The 16,905-nt window shown below is 39.1% G+C and overlaps 1 protein-coding gene across 1 annotated transcript in view; it reads right to left on the reverse strand.

Moving 5' to 3' along the window:
* Positions 1 to 521: 521 nt before the first annotated feature.
* FOXK2 (forkhead box K2) overlaps positions 522 to 16,905 on the reverse strand; it is a 60,690-nt gene continuing 44,306 nt past the window's right edge. The window contains exons 4-11 of the mRNA XM_009897912.2: positions 12,567 to 12,761; positions 9,669 to 9,816; positions 9,080 to 9,226; positions 6,404 to 6,597; positions 5,417 to 5,592; positions 4,169 to 4,465; positions 3,737 to 3,946; positions 522 to 749 (exon numbers count right to left, since the gene is read on the reverse strand). Of these exons, the coding sequence (XP_009896214.1) occupies positions 553 to 749; positions 3,737 to 3,946; positions 4,169 to 4,465; positions 5,417 to 5,592; positions 6,404 to 6,597; positions 9,080 to 9,226; positions 9,669 to 9,816; positions 12,567 to 12,761 (1,564 nt within the window). The 3' untranslated portion in view covers positions 522 to 552. The remainder of the gene's footprint in view (positions 750 to 3,736; positions 3,947 to 4,168; positions 4,466 to 5,416; positions 5,593 to 6,403; positions 6,598 to 9,079; positions 9,227 to 9,668; positions 9,817 to 12,566; positions 12,762 to 16,905) is intronic.

Below are 16,905 nucleotides of genomic sequence, written 5' to 3' on the forward strand. Positions count from 1 at the left end.
AAATACTGCATATCTACCAACAACTGCATTGGGTAGGTCATTATGAAAGGCTAGCTGCCAAGATGTAGGAAATGGCTCCTTGCCTCTGTTCCCTTTGAGGAATATACAATCGTTTGAAACCAGTTCACACTAAGCGCTTATCATGCTGCCGTTACACTGAGATACTCAGTCCTTAAAATAATCTGATAGAGATTCTGTTAAAGCTGCAGCCCTCCCCAACACTGCATTCTCAGTGTACACAGTTCGGTAGGGGGCAGGTAGGAGCGGGGGTCACAGCCTCTGGAACAAGATGTTTTGCAGTTTGACTTTAAATTACCAAGTTTTAAGGCCACCTGTGTTGGGTTTGTTTTCAGTGCTGAAAGTTGAAGTCTGATCACAGGGCCCCTTTCCCCACTGCGTGAGAACATGTTCCAACGTTTTAGGTGTTATGTTTAAGTGTCTCCTTTTGGCACCATGGAGTTTATTCTTTTAATTAAAAAAAAAAAAAAAAAAAGAAAAAGAAAAAAGAGGGGGGGAAAAAAAGAAAACAGAAAAGAAAACTCCCCTAAGTTTCTAGTTCTGGCTGCCTTTATCACTCACTGCCACGGACGGGGTGTCCACGTTAACAGCTATGACTATGCTCTCTCCATCCTCTGTTTTGATACGTTTGAGTTCCTGCTGTTCCGACTGGTCTCCGTTCTGGCGCTTTGTGGGAAGCGACGCCGATGCAGATGCATGGGTGGCCAACATATGCAAGGGACTCGCAGCAGCTGTAAAAAGATAACAACTTCAGCAGCCTAATCCTTGTCACACGTTGCTTTCAGATGATACTGAAAGCAAACCTGGATTTTCATTAGAATGATGAATTCCGTTATCAGCATAGTGTTGGGTATGAGCAACCCCCATCGAGATTCAGGTCCAATTGTTTAATCTCTGTATAAACACGAAGGACATTTTCCCAAATCACTCAGCACATTCATGCAGATTTGGACAAAGGTGGGAGAAGAGGGAATTATCTCCATGTTGTCAACAGGGTGCTGAAGGCAGAGAAGGATTAAAGCAACGAAAGCAAATCTGCTCCATAATTTGTGATAGAAGTGGGAAGTGAATTCAAACCTCCCTTTCAGTAGGCTCTGGCCACATCTACGGATCACTGCAGAATGCATCATGTGGCCTGGAAGGAGAGCACCTCCTTGTCATGTCCATCCATGGCCATCAGTTCTTTAAGAAGAGTTATGCAATTAACGCAGCCATGAGGTGAACATGGCTCAAGCAGCAATTCCTCTGTAACAGATGCTAAGGCATTTATCCACAATGTAAGGAAAAGGCAAGGATTTAACAAGCAAGAATGTTAGGAAATGGTGCATTTGATTAGCTTCAAATGCACAAGGGAATCAGATCAACTGAAATGTGCATAGTTCAAACATTCTACACTATTCCATACAAGAGTCAGGATATTAACGAGCAAGTGCAGTCCTTTAAACTTTGAGACATCTACAGGTTCCTTCCCTCTACTTGTTCTCAGCAGTCCATTTCTCAGGACAAACCCTGACTTTATTAAACCAACTATTCAAATGTCTTTGCAAACAATGCAAAATAATGATTATATATTTACTTGTTCATTTCATGAAAAAATGATCTAAACTTTATCGAACTACCTGCTGCTTTTACACACAAGCTCCTTTCCTTCAGCTGATACTCTACTTTTCTTGTTATTATTTGTTCTTAGTAAACCATCCTAGGGAATACGTGGAATATCACCTCTGCGTGCAATCAAAGTGGTTTGTACTTAGTATTTACTGGTGGAGACAGGTACTTCAGAAAACATTTACCCAGTGCAAAAAGCTTCACTCCAACTGTAAAAAAATTTGTTCTTACATCTCATGAGTCATTCAGCTTCTATTAGCAAAACTATTCCTTGTGCAGTTTTTGCAGAGATGACACAGAGAGATCTACTTACGAATAAATTGCTTTACTGCTAACTTAGCATTGCTTAAATAAAAGAAGAAGGTTACCCTTCACCTTCGAGCATACATTAAGACTATTACTGCATTGTTCACCCCGGGATCTGGATGGTACTTGCTGGCTGCTGTCACAACTGATATGTCAAAGTAGGAAATACACAAGAGAACAATGATGTTTGAAATCTACACTTGAAGTCAAAATAAAGAATATCCAGTTACATAATTTTATTCTGCAATAAGAGACTTGAATTTATTTCGGACTTCAAAGCTTTCAGATAGACTGACAGGTAATAAAATGTGCTGCCAAACTGTTTTGTCGAAAATAAGATCTGAAAGTACCTTCTTACTACAAATACAAAACATTAGACCAGATGCTGCTCTGAGGTTATTAGCTTGCAGATTGCACATCTTTTCTCTCCAAAGACAAATACACACATACAGGTGTGTAAATGAAAATGTATACACGTGAACACAGGCTTCTCTGTAAACACACAGAAACAAATCTGTGTCTATGTAGGGCAAGTTCCTCCTTTAGATGCCTTGACTGAGAATTGCAATGTTTCTTGCTAGTTTAGGAGTTACTGTAACAGACCAGGAGCTGGAATACATTGTTCACTGGATGTTCAAAATGTAAACATCTCATAAGGTATTTAAGCCCAGGAATCTCCAGAGTGGAACTGCCAGCACAGTCCTATTGCACACAGTGACAGAGAAGGAAGCATTACCATTCTGTGTTCAGCCCAATTGCTTAAACATGCCTAGCAGCCATCAGGCCTCCCTGCCAAGGAAAACACCTTCAGTTTTCAGAGTCCAGGAAAAAGACAAAAAGAATTATTTCTTAACTTTTAAAATTAACTTGTCAGTGTATATCATAGGACTCTCAGCTCAATTCATACATACCTTCTGACAAAAAAAGCATATATGAAGCCTGACAGTGATTGTCTTTTGCTTTACTTAAGCTGGAAATGAGGTGGAAGCAGACAGAACACTGACCTATATATGTCAGTGATGGAAAAAGAGTAAAAAGGAAACAAAGTAGATAATTCACTCCCTTAGAAAGCCTTTAGAGCAGAAATGCAGGTAAAGTTATTGATATTAGATAGCCTAAAGCTATTTCTGCTAACATAGTGCAGAAGCTTTTTTGTAATAAAGTATCAGGCCACCATCACAAAGTGAAACTGTTGGAAGAAGCTGTATGCACCTGCAAAGTAAACCAAAACTGAATATGCTGTGAGCAAGCACGAGTGGATGAAAATGATGGAAAAGCTACTCACATGGACTGCAGAGGCTAAGCAAGGAAAGATGGCATTCAGAAAAGAAGGATCTCAGAATCTTAGAGACTTTGGGTAATTTTTAGTATCAGTTCAATAAAAACAGAATAAAAAGTAACAGTTCAAAAAGCCAACCCACAAGCAAGTTCTGTCTGGTTTTCCTGTTGGTTGGTTCTTGACAAATCATCTGGGGAGCAGTTACCATTTTAATGGCACTGTTTGACAGCAACTTCTTTAAAACTTGTTTTTATCCAGGGTTTAATGAGGAGTGAGGATGGGTTGCCATCACTAAGCACAAAGAGAATAAATAGCTGTTCAGGTAATCATCAATGAAGAGAAACACTGGTTCTTACCAACAGGGAGGGAACAATACCTTAAAAGGCAAAAGGCTGTAATCAACATTTTTTCTAGAACTTAGTTTTTGGCATAACTATGAAAGACATAAGAATTAAAAAAATGTAGCACTGGTCACATTGAGGGCTTCACAGGTAGAAAGCAAGAGAAACCTGACACAATACGTACCAGCATTGCCCTGTCCTTGTATGGCAGTGGTGATGGGGACTATGTGCGTTCCGTTCTGCGTTACAGTTTTTATTGGTAGCTGGTGTTGACCTAGAGGTGCCTGTTGCACTATAGTAACTGTCTGTAAGGGGGTGGTCTGAGATGTCTGAATGATACGACTAGCAGCTCCTATTGTAGCATGACTAATAGCAGGTATAGGCTCCACTTTAACTGCAAGAGAAGATAAAACGTTGTTACAAACCAGAAAGCATTAAAGTGTTTGTTTTTACTCAATCAACCCTCAGTGACAAAGCATACCATCCCCAGGAAATTATGATTCAGAAGCTTCAGTTTTAGACAAACACTACAAGCATTCATCTGCAAGTAAGTTTCAAATAATGATCCTTCTATACACCAAAAGCTAGCGAAACAATTAACCCCATAGGTTCCCACCTTTAACTTCCTTGTGGTCTCCGTTCTCTTGAGGTTCTACCTTGGGCTGGGTTACCATCGCAGCTTGCGTGACCACCGCCTGTCCAGCTACTGTGTAAGTGTTTGCTGGTGCTAATCCAGTCACATTTGTGACAGACACAGCTGGTATCTGGTGGACAACATGAACTGTCTGAACTACAGGCTGCTGGGATGTTGATGTTGTCACAGGAGTTGCAACAGTGTAGGTGACAGGTTTAATAGTTTGTGGTAGCTGCCGTTGTACAGTAATTAAAACTGGTTGGCTAGATAGAGGTGATCCTACCAAGAAAGAGATAAAAATTAGGCTTCCAATTTTAATTATTTTAAGCCAGTCATTCTTTTAAACTTAACACTAAAGACTCAGAAAATTAAAATGTCTGAATGACCCAAAAAATAAAGTGAGACAGTGAAGATTATGACACATGGCTATCGCAACCCACGCATTCAAGCTGAGTGCTGTACTAGCTCAGTAAGACCCATATAGCATTTGGGCCACAGCCCCTCTCCAAATGCAGCTATACTACCTAAGCTGTGTTTAATAGTCATTTAGTAAAAACCTTGCCTATAGCTGGGAACAACATCTATGTGCTTCAGGTGTTGTGTGGAGCATATCTGCAGTGGCAAAACTCTCAGCCCCCTAGGCTGGGGAAAGCTAGTGTCTCTGTTTGCCTTCCCCACAGAATGGGAATTGACCTTTCTGTAGCACCAGCTTGTCAAGAAAATGGATGGCAGAAGTGTATCAATTAGGGTAATCAAATAACTACATTTTTATCCCATCATGCCTTATGCTCTTTCTTCCTTTAAATAGGGTGGTACTTATCACACAGATTTGCTCTTTCTCTCTTTATCCCTTCAGTTCTTTGCATCCCCACCTTTGAAAGGATGACATCCCCACAGATGTGTGCAAGACATTTGCTTGTTTCTGTAACCCACATACCCTAGAGTTTTGGGGGCTTCTTTCTAAACCAGAAAGAACATGTTCTGGAAGGAAGTGACAACTGCTACTACACAGTCCTGTACAATCTCTGCTTAGTAACAAAGAGAACAGCATGCAGATCTGTTAGTGTGCAGAGTTTCCTTGACATATTTATGTGTTTATCAAAGATTTGCCAAATGTCAAGAGGCTAAAAATTTACCTTTTTTAAGAGTATATATTGAAGTCTTGGTAGTATTTATGTATCAGCCCTCTCCCACCTCCAAGCCAGGAATGCTTACTGCAGGATTCCTCACCTGGGGCACTCTGTGCAAATCGTGCTTCTTGTATTACCGCTAGTTTTGGCTGGATAGCACTAGGCTCAGGTTCCATCGGCACTGGAGATCCTTCCCTGGACAGGCTCTCGGGGGTCTGGACTCCACTGGAGTGTGCAGACAACACTCCAGAGTGATTAGGAGAAGCTGGGGCACTTCTGTATTTAAAAACGAAAGCAGCAGCTGATGTGTTTTAACTCCTGAACTGTGAAAGACAGTGACCTTCCTCTAAAGAGACCGTAACACACACTGCCCACAGGAGGGCACCTCAGCCTTCTGGCCAGTACAGTTACAACCCAAAGCAGTTCTGATGATCTTTTTATAAGGCTTCTGTTAAATAGGGACAGAATTTAAAAGCAAACTTCAGATAAAGCTAAAGGAGAAAAAGTGGCTGGATGCCTTCTTAGGAAGACTAAATAATCTGTGAAACATGAACGTTTCTTCTGGTGGAGAGGAGCGGTGAGCAAACCTCAGGCTACAGGGCAAGTAATAAAAGATCTGCACCAGCAGAAAGGCCATAACTTTACAGAGGGCATAATTTACACCCATGTTATTTCCCCACCATGAATTCTGCTTGAACATCATCAAACTAAATACATAATTGTGATCTCTGAGTTCAATGAAGTGGCAGTTGGTACATGATCATTTTCTTTGCAAACAGTTTTAAAATGCAGTAGATGGCAGTTAGGAATTAAAATTATAACTCTGTAAGAAAAGCCCAAAGGTATAGCAAGGCTTGTTTACATTAACAGTCTGACAGTTATGCAGACTGAGTCAATTCTTTAACACTAAAAATAAGCAATAAAACCAAGCTCAGTGTATGGGGCAGCCTTCTAGTAAATCACACAGAATTTAAATACTGAGTCTAGATTAAATGAAATTACTAAACTTGTGACTGTATCCAAAGCCTGTATCAGCCTGAAGATTAAACAACACCCATAGTCTTTTTGTTCATCTGGTTTTCCTTACCTAGAAGAGAGTGGTCCCAGAGGGGTTCTAAAGCAAGGTACTCCCCTAGGCCGCCTTTTCCTAAAAGCCTGCTCTATTAATTTGCTTTCAGAGGCAGGGTCTATCCTCCAGAATGAGCCTTTGCCTGGTTCTTCCTGGGAACGTGGTACTTTGATGAAATAACGATTCAGAGAGAGATTGTGGCGTATTGAATTCTATGGAACATAAAAAAATATGTAGAATTCATATAACTTTTCCAAGTCAGAATGTGGCCTACTGCAGCAGTTTGTACTATAGGAGACTGGGGGTTCAGCTCTTTAATTCCTTAATTCAACAGCACTTGGAGCACAACACAGGCAGTGCCACAAACCTGAAAGGACTCTTGCATTTTTCAAATCTTCCCCAACTATTGAAAAAACAGTATGCCAATGCAGCAATAACAGGAATCCCATTTCATTCTCTAATGAGAAATATGGTGATTGCAATAAACTGTTAGAACACCGCAGACATTTGTGCATAATGCAGTGTAAAAAAAAATGATTATTAGTCTTCGTACACCACCCTTCCCCAGGTGTCAAAGAAAATGGCAGTTCATCCTGGGAGGGCCAGTAAAATACAGCATATGCTGATTCTGATCTTATATGATACTCCTGTTACTGTCCACCAATACAGAAAGAAAAGGTTAAAATTCCACAAGTTCCAAATGCAACTAGATAGTTGGGAGTTCACCCACAGTCCTGCCTGTCTCAAGAAAGGAGCCAAGGATTTAGTGTGTCTTAGAAAAGCAGTAAATGGCAGCAGGGCCTAACACAGCTCTTCAGCAGGGTCTTCATTACTGCACTCTAGTTTGCACATGACTTCATCTTCACTTTGCTGTAACACACAAAACTCCTCCACCAGAAAGAAAGCTGCTAACAGCCTGAAGTGGCTGTCTCTGTGCTTGGCTTTGCACACATTAGGAAATAACGGCAAGCTTACCCTGAAATACTTGTAGGGAAACAGTGGGAAAACAGAGTTGAAAGAGCTTTATGTTAACAAAAGCTCTTTAAAATTTGCAAAATCAAACACAGATCTTGCTCAAATGTCTGAGTTCATGACCCAGATGGCAGGTTTGGAAAACTTAAAGCAATGATAACCATGTATGGTTTCTTAAGTGCAAACTGATGAAACCAGAAATGGTTTTCCCTGCCAAAAAATGAACTAGAACTAGAAAGCCAAGAACATGTTTATAAATTGTATTTATTTCTCCATATGCTAGAATAAAAGAGTACCTGCTAAAATAAGTTCACAAAGAGGAGTTTTCAAGTGCTGAACAAAATGAGACCTTTGTGTAATAAAGAATATAAGTACCTCAACACTATTTGTCAAGGTATAGGATTTTTGTACTACACCCCTGTAAGTACTCTCTGTTTTTAATGATATATAGCCTCAAATATTATTTGCAACATCTCTTAAGTCACCCTAACTGCAATGGATGAAAACTAGCAGGGCTTCCATACCTGAAGTGCACCTGTTAAATGTTCTAGCAGTGCTTTATGTGACTCATAACTGAACAGCATCTGATTTTCAGCTCTTCCAATTGATACGTTCTGGAATAATTCATTAGCACCTACTGCATCTGTTGTGTCTGACACCTCGGTTTTGTAAAGCATTATACATCTAGACACATACAGTATTGCAAGGCAGAATTCTTTAGCCAAGCATTACAATGTATGTGCATGTTTGGCTCCAGGATGGCTACATCCAGAAGCATTAGAGACATGGGTGTTCAAGGTATTTCAGAATAGAAAGCAGAAAGGACGCCAATGAACAGAACCTTGTTGCTAAAACAGACCTGTTAGTATCATAGCAGCCAGGATCCTGCACTGCTTACGTGTGAAAGATAAAGAATAGAGACCTCCCAGCCACAATAGGTAAATCCTTTACTAGCCAAACCATTAGCCAAAAGCTAGGAACAGTTACACTCCCCACTAACCCTGGAATTCCTCTAAAAGTGACTCAACTTTCACTCAGGCCAGACAATAAATATGTGATTAATTATTTTTTTTTAATCTATCCCTCTGCTGAGTGGAGAAGTATTCTAAAGCATTCTTTAGTCTTGTACAGTAAGTTGAGTAGAACAGTTCCTCATTTTTCCCTGCCCCTGGTCTCTCCAAATTTTATTTCCCTGAAAACAACTTCAGAGCATGCCTCTGCTGATGATCAGGACTGTACTAAGCAGCAACCCAGAGAAACTGATACTCCATGATCAACTCAGTCTGAATGTTACAGGGACACACTGGCCAGTGCTGCCAATTGTGCTCTTCTGTCCTTCGCCAAAACTAAAAACAGCAGCAAAGGCACTGAACCTTTACGTGTATCTGGCAAGCCTATGCCAGACTGATTCATACTGGTTTAGTCATTCTGGCAAATGCTGAGGTTGGTCTCCTTAAAAATGGAAAGGAAGCAGAAACTAACTCTATGGAACTGAAAGATTTGGTCTAACTCATTACAGAAACAATTGACAGACTACATTACACAAACTGTCTAAATTGCCTACTTCATTTGGAGAAGGTACCATTAGGAAAAGGAGAACACACTCATTTGGTAAGTTCTATTTATGAAGGATAGTTAGGCTCACCAAGGGACTTGTTATTACCATTTACAACCACTATTACTCCCAACTGAAAAACCAAACATTCCAGAAATCAGATTTACCTGCCAGCCCTTGTCTGCTGTCCTGTAGTATGGATAATTTTTAGTTATGTGCGTATAAATTCCATTTAGAGTAAGTTGCTTATCAGGTGCCATTGTAATTGCTTGTACTATTAACTGTGCATAGGAGTAAGGTGGCTTAGAGTCGTCCTGTACAGAAAAAGAAAAGACTGCATCAGTAAATTTTAGAGATAAATACTAAATCAAAAGTTACAAAATACAATTAACTTTATGTAAGGCACCTGGGGACAACTAGGACCTTGAAGCAAAAAAACAAACTAAGGTGATTTCGCCCCTCTGATTAGCAGATTTTAAAATAACATTAAGAATTTAGAGAAACATGCAACAGTGAAAAATTTTCAATAGCCAATAAAGAAACAGGGAACTGAAAATATATACAGGCCCTCCCCCAACAGGAAGAGAGGCAAATAAATGAAGAAATCTCACATCCAATCCCAAAACCCAACAATCTGTTTATGAAGTCTGTGATGTTCAATTATGACTTAGTTCATATACTTTAGCAAACAGCATTTCAGAAGTCTTGCAGTCACTTAAGATGTAATTTATGGGATTGATTTCAAACAATGTTTACCTTTGGGCTATCTCCACCCGATGCTTCCTTGTCATTTTCTGACTGGGAATTGTCAGCCATTAAATGTAGGTCAGATGGTATTACACGACTCATTTTGTACCCTGAAGAGCCTGCACCACGGGGGCTAGATGGGCAGGAATTTGCAGCACTGTAGAGCATAAAAAGAAGATCCTACTATTTTGTTATACAGTATATCACCACATTATGTCTAATCAAAAAGCTCTCATTGCAGAAAAGCCCACTACCAGAGCTTCTAGGTTACAGTTAAGGGTCTGTCAGTATTTCCATTATAAGCCTCATCTTCCAAGCCTTTCTAACTCATCCATGGGAATTAAAATCACTGCAGGAAGAAATGTGTCAAATGAAGCTCAGGCTTTCTTCCTCAAAGGAGAAAGGATTAACTGATTTATTAAGCTGCACTGTATTTGGGTAAGATTTGCCATTAGAAAAGTCCACTTTAACTACATAAGCAACCACCAATTTTAAAAGACACTCATCTACAAGAAGAAACACATCCTGCCTTAAATTTCTGCCATATGCTTGTATTCAGTCTGCTCAAAAAAGATCATCTCTCCCCTGTGCTATTTTTGCACATTTGAGAAAATATAGCGAGTGTGGAGAAGAAAAAAGGTTTGATTCCCATTTAAATCTGAAACAGGTGAGGCACTTACAGGTATGTGCACATACATACATGCATAGTTCTCTCTAAAAATCATTAGCTTATCTATAAATGGGATGCATCGGCACTGACTCATCTAATTTAAGGCAGTATTAGGCCAACAGAGCAGACACTCTGTTACTTAGTAAAACATAGTGCCAAAGAAATTAAATTAGTCTCTCTTGGTACCTGACATTTTGCTATCCATCACAGGAAAACAAAGATAAAATTGTGCAGAATTCCACTGGAACATCTTTTTAACCATTGTTTCCCTGCCTCATACAGTCCACGGGAACCACAGCTTCACAAAGCCAGGCTTTTTCCATGATTTTCTTTTAGCCAACAGGACAGAGATAGTCAGAGGGTGATGCCTGTCCCCTTTTCTCTCCCAACAAAAAATGTTGACAGTTCTCTCTACAGCTGCACACTCCTCATCAAATCACACTGTTACTGATTTCTCCACAGTCCTCAGAAATTCCAAAAGGAGTTAACTGAACATCAAAATGCTAGAATCTCTGTGCACCTAGAATCAGCCCCATCTGCAGAGACAATCTTTAACCTAACTTGAATCTATAGTTCAAAACATCAAGTAACAAATAAAGCTAGAGAATGTTATTTGCACTTATACAACACAGCTTTCACAAATTTACATCTGCTGAGTTTTGTTTGTCTACCTGGCCTCTCATCTTGTTTGATACTTCCCTTTTTATGTATGGAAATAGGGCAGGCACTGTGGACTGGGCAATATACTACATATATATATATAACCTTTAAGTTTCTCATCACAGGAAATCCCCCAGCAATTTGCTACTAGTGATAAGCGCTACATGAGAGCGACTGAGTTTTCTGTGTTGTGTGGAAGAATCCTTGATTAGAGCCAAAACATGCAACTAACTTAAAATTTTTTAATATAGGTCAGTGCTGTTCTGTGTTTTCACATATCAACTGACAACATGCCTCTACTGTGCTCACTTTAGCATAGATTGACAAAGCTACACATATGGTTTAATCAAAGCAAGTTTACAAGTCTTCTACAAAACAGGATGATTTGAAGAGAAACTGTCAAGTTTTGCTCTCAAAATAGATTCTGAACTGTCTTTTTTTTTTTTTATTGGTAATAAACTATACTCAACAGGTATATGAAAGCCCTAAAGAGAGTTACAAAATTCACAGTGAGGCAAAGACTGCAGCGATACATGTGAGACCTGAAATATTTATGAGATGCTCTGTCATTCTGGGGCAAGATATGTTTTCCCTGAATTTTAATAGGAAAGCAAACCTGTTATGCAGTTGGGTCTGGATCTCTTATATAGATCTCATTAAACACGATGATATGAGATCAAGATCTTGGAGAACATGAAAGAAGTCAATTAGCCTTACATTCAAATTTCATTAACAAGATCTAGATTTTTCAAAATCAAGCATCAACAGTCCTTCACTCAAATGAAGAGACCAGGGAAGATGAAACTTTCAAAAGCACGCATATGACTTTGAAGCAGAACTTTCACTGCTCCTAAAATTTTTGCTCCTGAATTCACTATGGATTTTAAAAACTGGATCTGAGCTAATTTTACCAGTTTGTGAGGACAGCTTGTTTCACTGAGTTTGGTCCCAAGTACCAACTTGGGCAATATCTACTGTTACCAAATTAAGCAGCAAAGCAAGTAAAAAAAAAACCAGATTAACCTCCCCTGCAGAAGACTTCCCTACACTTAACTCCACATCTCACACTGTACTTTAAGGAACACATCTGTTTACTTTCAGCGATTACTAATCAATAATAAATCTTCTGGAGTAAGAGATCAGTCTGTTTTCCACACTATTGATAACCAAACACCATATTTTCTGATGATAAACTTCAGGAGGACAATGAATAATCAGAATGATTAAATATGGTATCATTTAGATTTATCTAGTTTTAAATGTTGCCTTAAGCACGCAGGAGTAAAAAGCCATCTAAATCACCTGGAAGGTGAGAGAAAGATGTGCTCCACTGCTGTTCTAAGAATGCCAAGCTCCTGAGCAAACTGCTACACATTTAACACATTCCATGTGAATATTAAAGGCTGCTCAGGCAACTATCTTTCTAGTTAGCAGAATGGTGCATTTCTCCACAGCAGGGAATGCTGAGATTCCACTCAACTGTTACCACAAAAGCAAAATACTCCAAATGAATTCGAAAGCTGTTTCCAGCCTGGAACCATGCACTGCCCTGTAGCAAATCTGCAGGGTTTAAATACCTGATAGTTCCTGTGGGAGAAGGGAGAGGGCTGATCAGGTGAGCCATGTTGTCTGGAATGTTTATTGTTAAGGGAGAGATCTGGGGTTGCACAGGCTTCACTGGGGACTCCGGGGACTCCTGTTTTTCTCTCTTGTCATTGGACAGAGCGGTGAATGTTATCTTGATGTTTGTGCTGGGAAACCTGAAAGTACATCTGAAAAATAAAGAACAAATACATAAGCCACTTGTTTACAGAGCGTGAGCTTTTGTGCCTAAACTGACACATGCAGCAACTAACCTTCTCTAGAAGTGAAAGGGTAGGGAATGTAAGTACCTGGAACCACCTTCCTTTTACAGGTCACACACAGATCAATGTCACCACGAAAAGATCCCCAAGAAAGCAATTTTAAAATTTTGAAATACAGGCAAATGCAATTCCTTGTAACAAGGCTGTTTATGTGTTATGTCTAAATTTCTTGACATTGACCTTGCAACTAACCCTTAAAGAAGTACTATTTTGAAGACAAAAGGCTGTTATTTTATGATGCCAAAGAGTGGCTTCAGCAAATAAACAAGCAGGTTCTGATACCAAAATTAGTCAAGAAGCACAAATGCTGGCAAATTTGAGATCTACCCATTTTCATAGACTGCTCTAACTAAAAGATCTGGTTTCTCTTTTCTTAAAAGCCTCACTAACACATATCAATCCTAATTCTAATCATTTCCATGGTGTATTGCTATATTCAAACACCATTTTTTTTGGAGTTGAATTTAAAAGCCAGTTTCAATAAATTGCCCATTCTCACATACTACCAAAGATCACATGGCCAAATTTGAAGGCTAATAATAAGTTAACAATATGCAGTTGTTTAAAAATCTGGAAAATAAAATACAATTAAGGCACATTTGAGTATTTTCCTTTCTCCATCTCTGTATAAGGCATTTAGAAGCTAACCCAGTTAGAACAGGCTATTTATAATTTCTCAGTAAATAAACAGAATGAGTAAACAAGAAACTCAATTTTCTCTCAATAAAAGCATCTATAAAAACACAGTTCAAATAACTTTACTGTCTCCTCTTTCTTAAGCTGTTAGACGACACTTAGCACTAACACACCTCTTTCCACAAGATGAAAAGGACTTCACGACAACAATACCTAGAAACAAACCTTAGCAAATGATGGGTTTTTAAGTGATTCTGGGTAGATCTAGTTTCATAAAGGAAGGGAGCAGCAGGATGCTGGAACAGGCCTAAAAAATGTAGCTATGAACACGAGATACAGACTGTAAACAAAAGTGATCATTTGTCTGGAAAAATATATTAAACATAAAAGTGATGTAAGAATTGGAAGGAACATTCAGCTGTGGAGCAGCATTAAAAACACTCTCGTGTGCTTTGGGTTTTAGTTCTCAAAATTAATCTAAGGATGTTTACAGAACAAAGGCAGCATTGGATTTTCACTGTGTTTCTTGCCATACACACCAGAGCGATTCTTTCTTCCTACAACACAGGCCCAGGATCAGGAAGAAGAGAAAGAATCAACAATGACCTTCCTTTGCTCTGTCTTCCTTCTCAGTATGGACCATGTCCGCATTTAACAGGCGACCTATTTCTGAAACATGCTCAATGTACTAAATTAGGAACAGAATCTATGCCAAAAAACTGCACTTGTATTCCAGCAAGACAGTTAAATGGATCAAGTTTTCCTTATTGCTTGCTTTTTCCAGTATATTTTTTGCTTATATTGCTTCAGTGACAATTGAAAGAGGTCTCAGCTGTTTTTCCAATAAAAACATGTTCTAAACATTTCAGTTAATCAGCACTCCTGACAACATTAGTCGTCAAGTATAGGCAGAGTGGGCGTAGCCAAAGGCAAACTTTTTGTTAAAGATCAAATAAAAATCTCTGTGAGAACCTGAACAACAACTTGTTTGACACAGAGACAGGTTTAGTCACCTCTATGTGTTTTATAGGGCTATTCCATACCTGCAAATTTAACATAATGCTTTTCAGACCAAACTTACATCGACCTAAGAAAAATGTGGTAACAATCAGACACAGCTTTAAATACTTGTTCAGTGGTTAGGTTCTTTATTGCCTAGTAAAAAAAAAATAATCTAGTACATAATAATGAGCAACCAGAGTCCTACAGTACTGGGGTAGGGTGGGGATGAGGTACACTTTCACAGCTTAGACAGAAGTACCAGAAATATGAAAACATGTAAAATATATACTTGACAACTCTTCCAACATTCCATCCAAGTATGCACACTGAAACATCTCCCTTCTTAGCTACTGTACCACGTTAAGGTACAACCTCCCCAAGTCAGTACGGGCAGCTTAATGAGATGAGGCTAAAGTACAGATATCAAAGTATAACAGAGATGTAGCACTCTCAAATGTTGATCAAGTTTGGAAGAAAAATCAAAGCACCCCCAAAACCAGGAGCTTTGACTAATTTAACAGAACCATATAGGATAGAAATGCATCAAGTAATTGGAAAGTCTAGTCGAGACCTGAATTAAAAACTTAAGGTCTTACAACTTATTTCACATGTTGAACCTCAAAGTATGGCTTATTGAGAAGACACCACATACAAATCAGCCTCTGGTTAGAACATGCAAACACTTGAATACTGTCAGAAGATCACATCTGTCAATTGATCTCTATTTGTAAACAGAGGAGCTTTTTAATGGAGGCTTATTTTTACTATCTGGAGCTCAGCCCAAAAGCTGAATGAAATGCCTTCTAACCAATAGATTTTCTGAATAAAGAGCATTAACACAAATGTATTTATTACATGTACTTCCACAATCAACCTAAGGAACACATTCTAATTTGATCAGAGCCAAGTTAGTCTTGGCACATTCTTTACTTATACAATGAACTAAACTAAACCCATAGCATGCTCATAGGGAGAGAGAAACCTGATCAAACATTTCGTCTGCAGCAAGCTGAATTTGACTCTTCTGTTTCCAAAACAAAAAAGGAAAAAGGAAAGAAAATAAAAAGGAGTAGTTTTACAAGCTGTCACTCTATACCTCATCCAATCAACTACCATTCATTCTTTATAAGATGATGCCATTTGGAGTAAGAAATCAAATCGAGCCACCAAGACTGATCCAACAGATTTTTAAACCTCAGTGTTTACAAACCATCCATGTGTAGCAGTTACATGATTAGAAGTATGTTGGATACACAAGAGATAAAAACAAAGAGCACTATTACCTGATGTGCCAACATTGTATTTTATATATTTCAAACAAATCTTCACAGTACCCACACTTAAATACTTGTGTATGTTTGTTTATTATGATGTGTACTTGCCTTGTGCTTTCTACAGAGCACAAAGGAGGGCAGTGTGCAATCTAGGAAACTGCTGCAGGGGTGTCACAACTGAAGTGCAACTCAGGATCCTAATTGTTCTTTTTTTGAAAAGTTCATCCTGGCTTGTTTACTTGAAAACAGACAAGAAGCATCAAAGAATTTCAAACAATTCCCTAGAAAATTCTTACTATCTCTACAGCTTCCAGCAAAATGGAGACAAGCTGATCCAGGCACTACCTCTGAAGAGTTTAGCAACTTCACTGGGTGCCAGATAAGCACCTTGTGGGAAAATGTGCAAAGTCTGGTTTTGTCACATCTGTACTTCTAGTATTTCCTCACTTCTCCCCAGCAGTTCTGTCTGTACTGCAGGGAAAAGCTGATTATAGACTTGTAAGTCTGTCTACATGAAAATATAATCTAAAAATGAGGAATTCTGACCTGTCTCCACCTGGGAAGCCAAACCATGAAGCAGGAATTTTATTTCCTCCCTGTACATACACCCTGCTATGACAAGTCAGTTTCTCAGTATCCTTTTAATTATTCCATTTTGATTCTCTTTTAAGAGCCAGGACAGAAATTGTACAGGAGCTGCCATCCTACCTCTCTTTCATCAGCCACCTCCACATTTCACATTCAAAGAGATTATCAGGGTTCGGCACTAGTAACTCCCTACATCAAGGTAGTTAAAACTGTGCAGTTCCATTCTTTCACACTCCCTATGACACTGAACACCAGTTAATGCAAGGATCTTCCTGTATTTTAAACAGATCTAAACGAATAGCAAGGTGAGACTTTCCAAACTCTTGCTGGTTTACTGACTGCCAAGGAATGCTTCAACTTTCTGCATTAAAAAGACCCATAAAGAATCCACTCAGCACCTGGGAGGTTCATTTTGTTTGTTTTTCACACAGGCAACAGTGCAACTCACTAGAAGTGAAACTGAAGTACTTCACAGCACCTGTCCCACTGAACAGACCTTCTTCAACTTAGGTTTTCTCTGAAAATCTCTAACCCAATCTCCTGCTAAAGGC

This window comes from Dryobates pubescens, chromosome 20 (genome assembly GCF_014839835.1).
Source record: "Dryobates pubescens isolate bDryPub1 chromosome 20, bDryPub1.pri, whole genome shotgun sequence".
NCBI classification, from domain to species: domain Eukaryota; kingdom Metazoa; phylum Chordata; class Aves; order Piciformes; family Picidae; genus Dryobates; species Dryobates pubescens.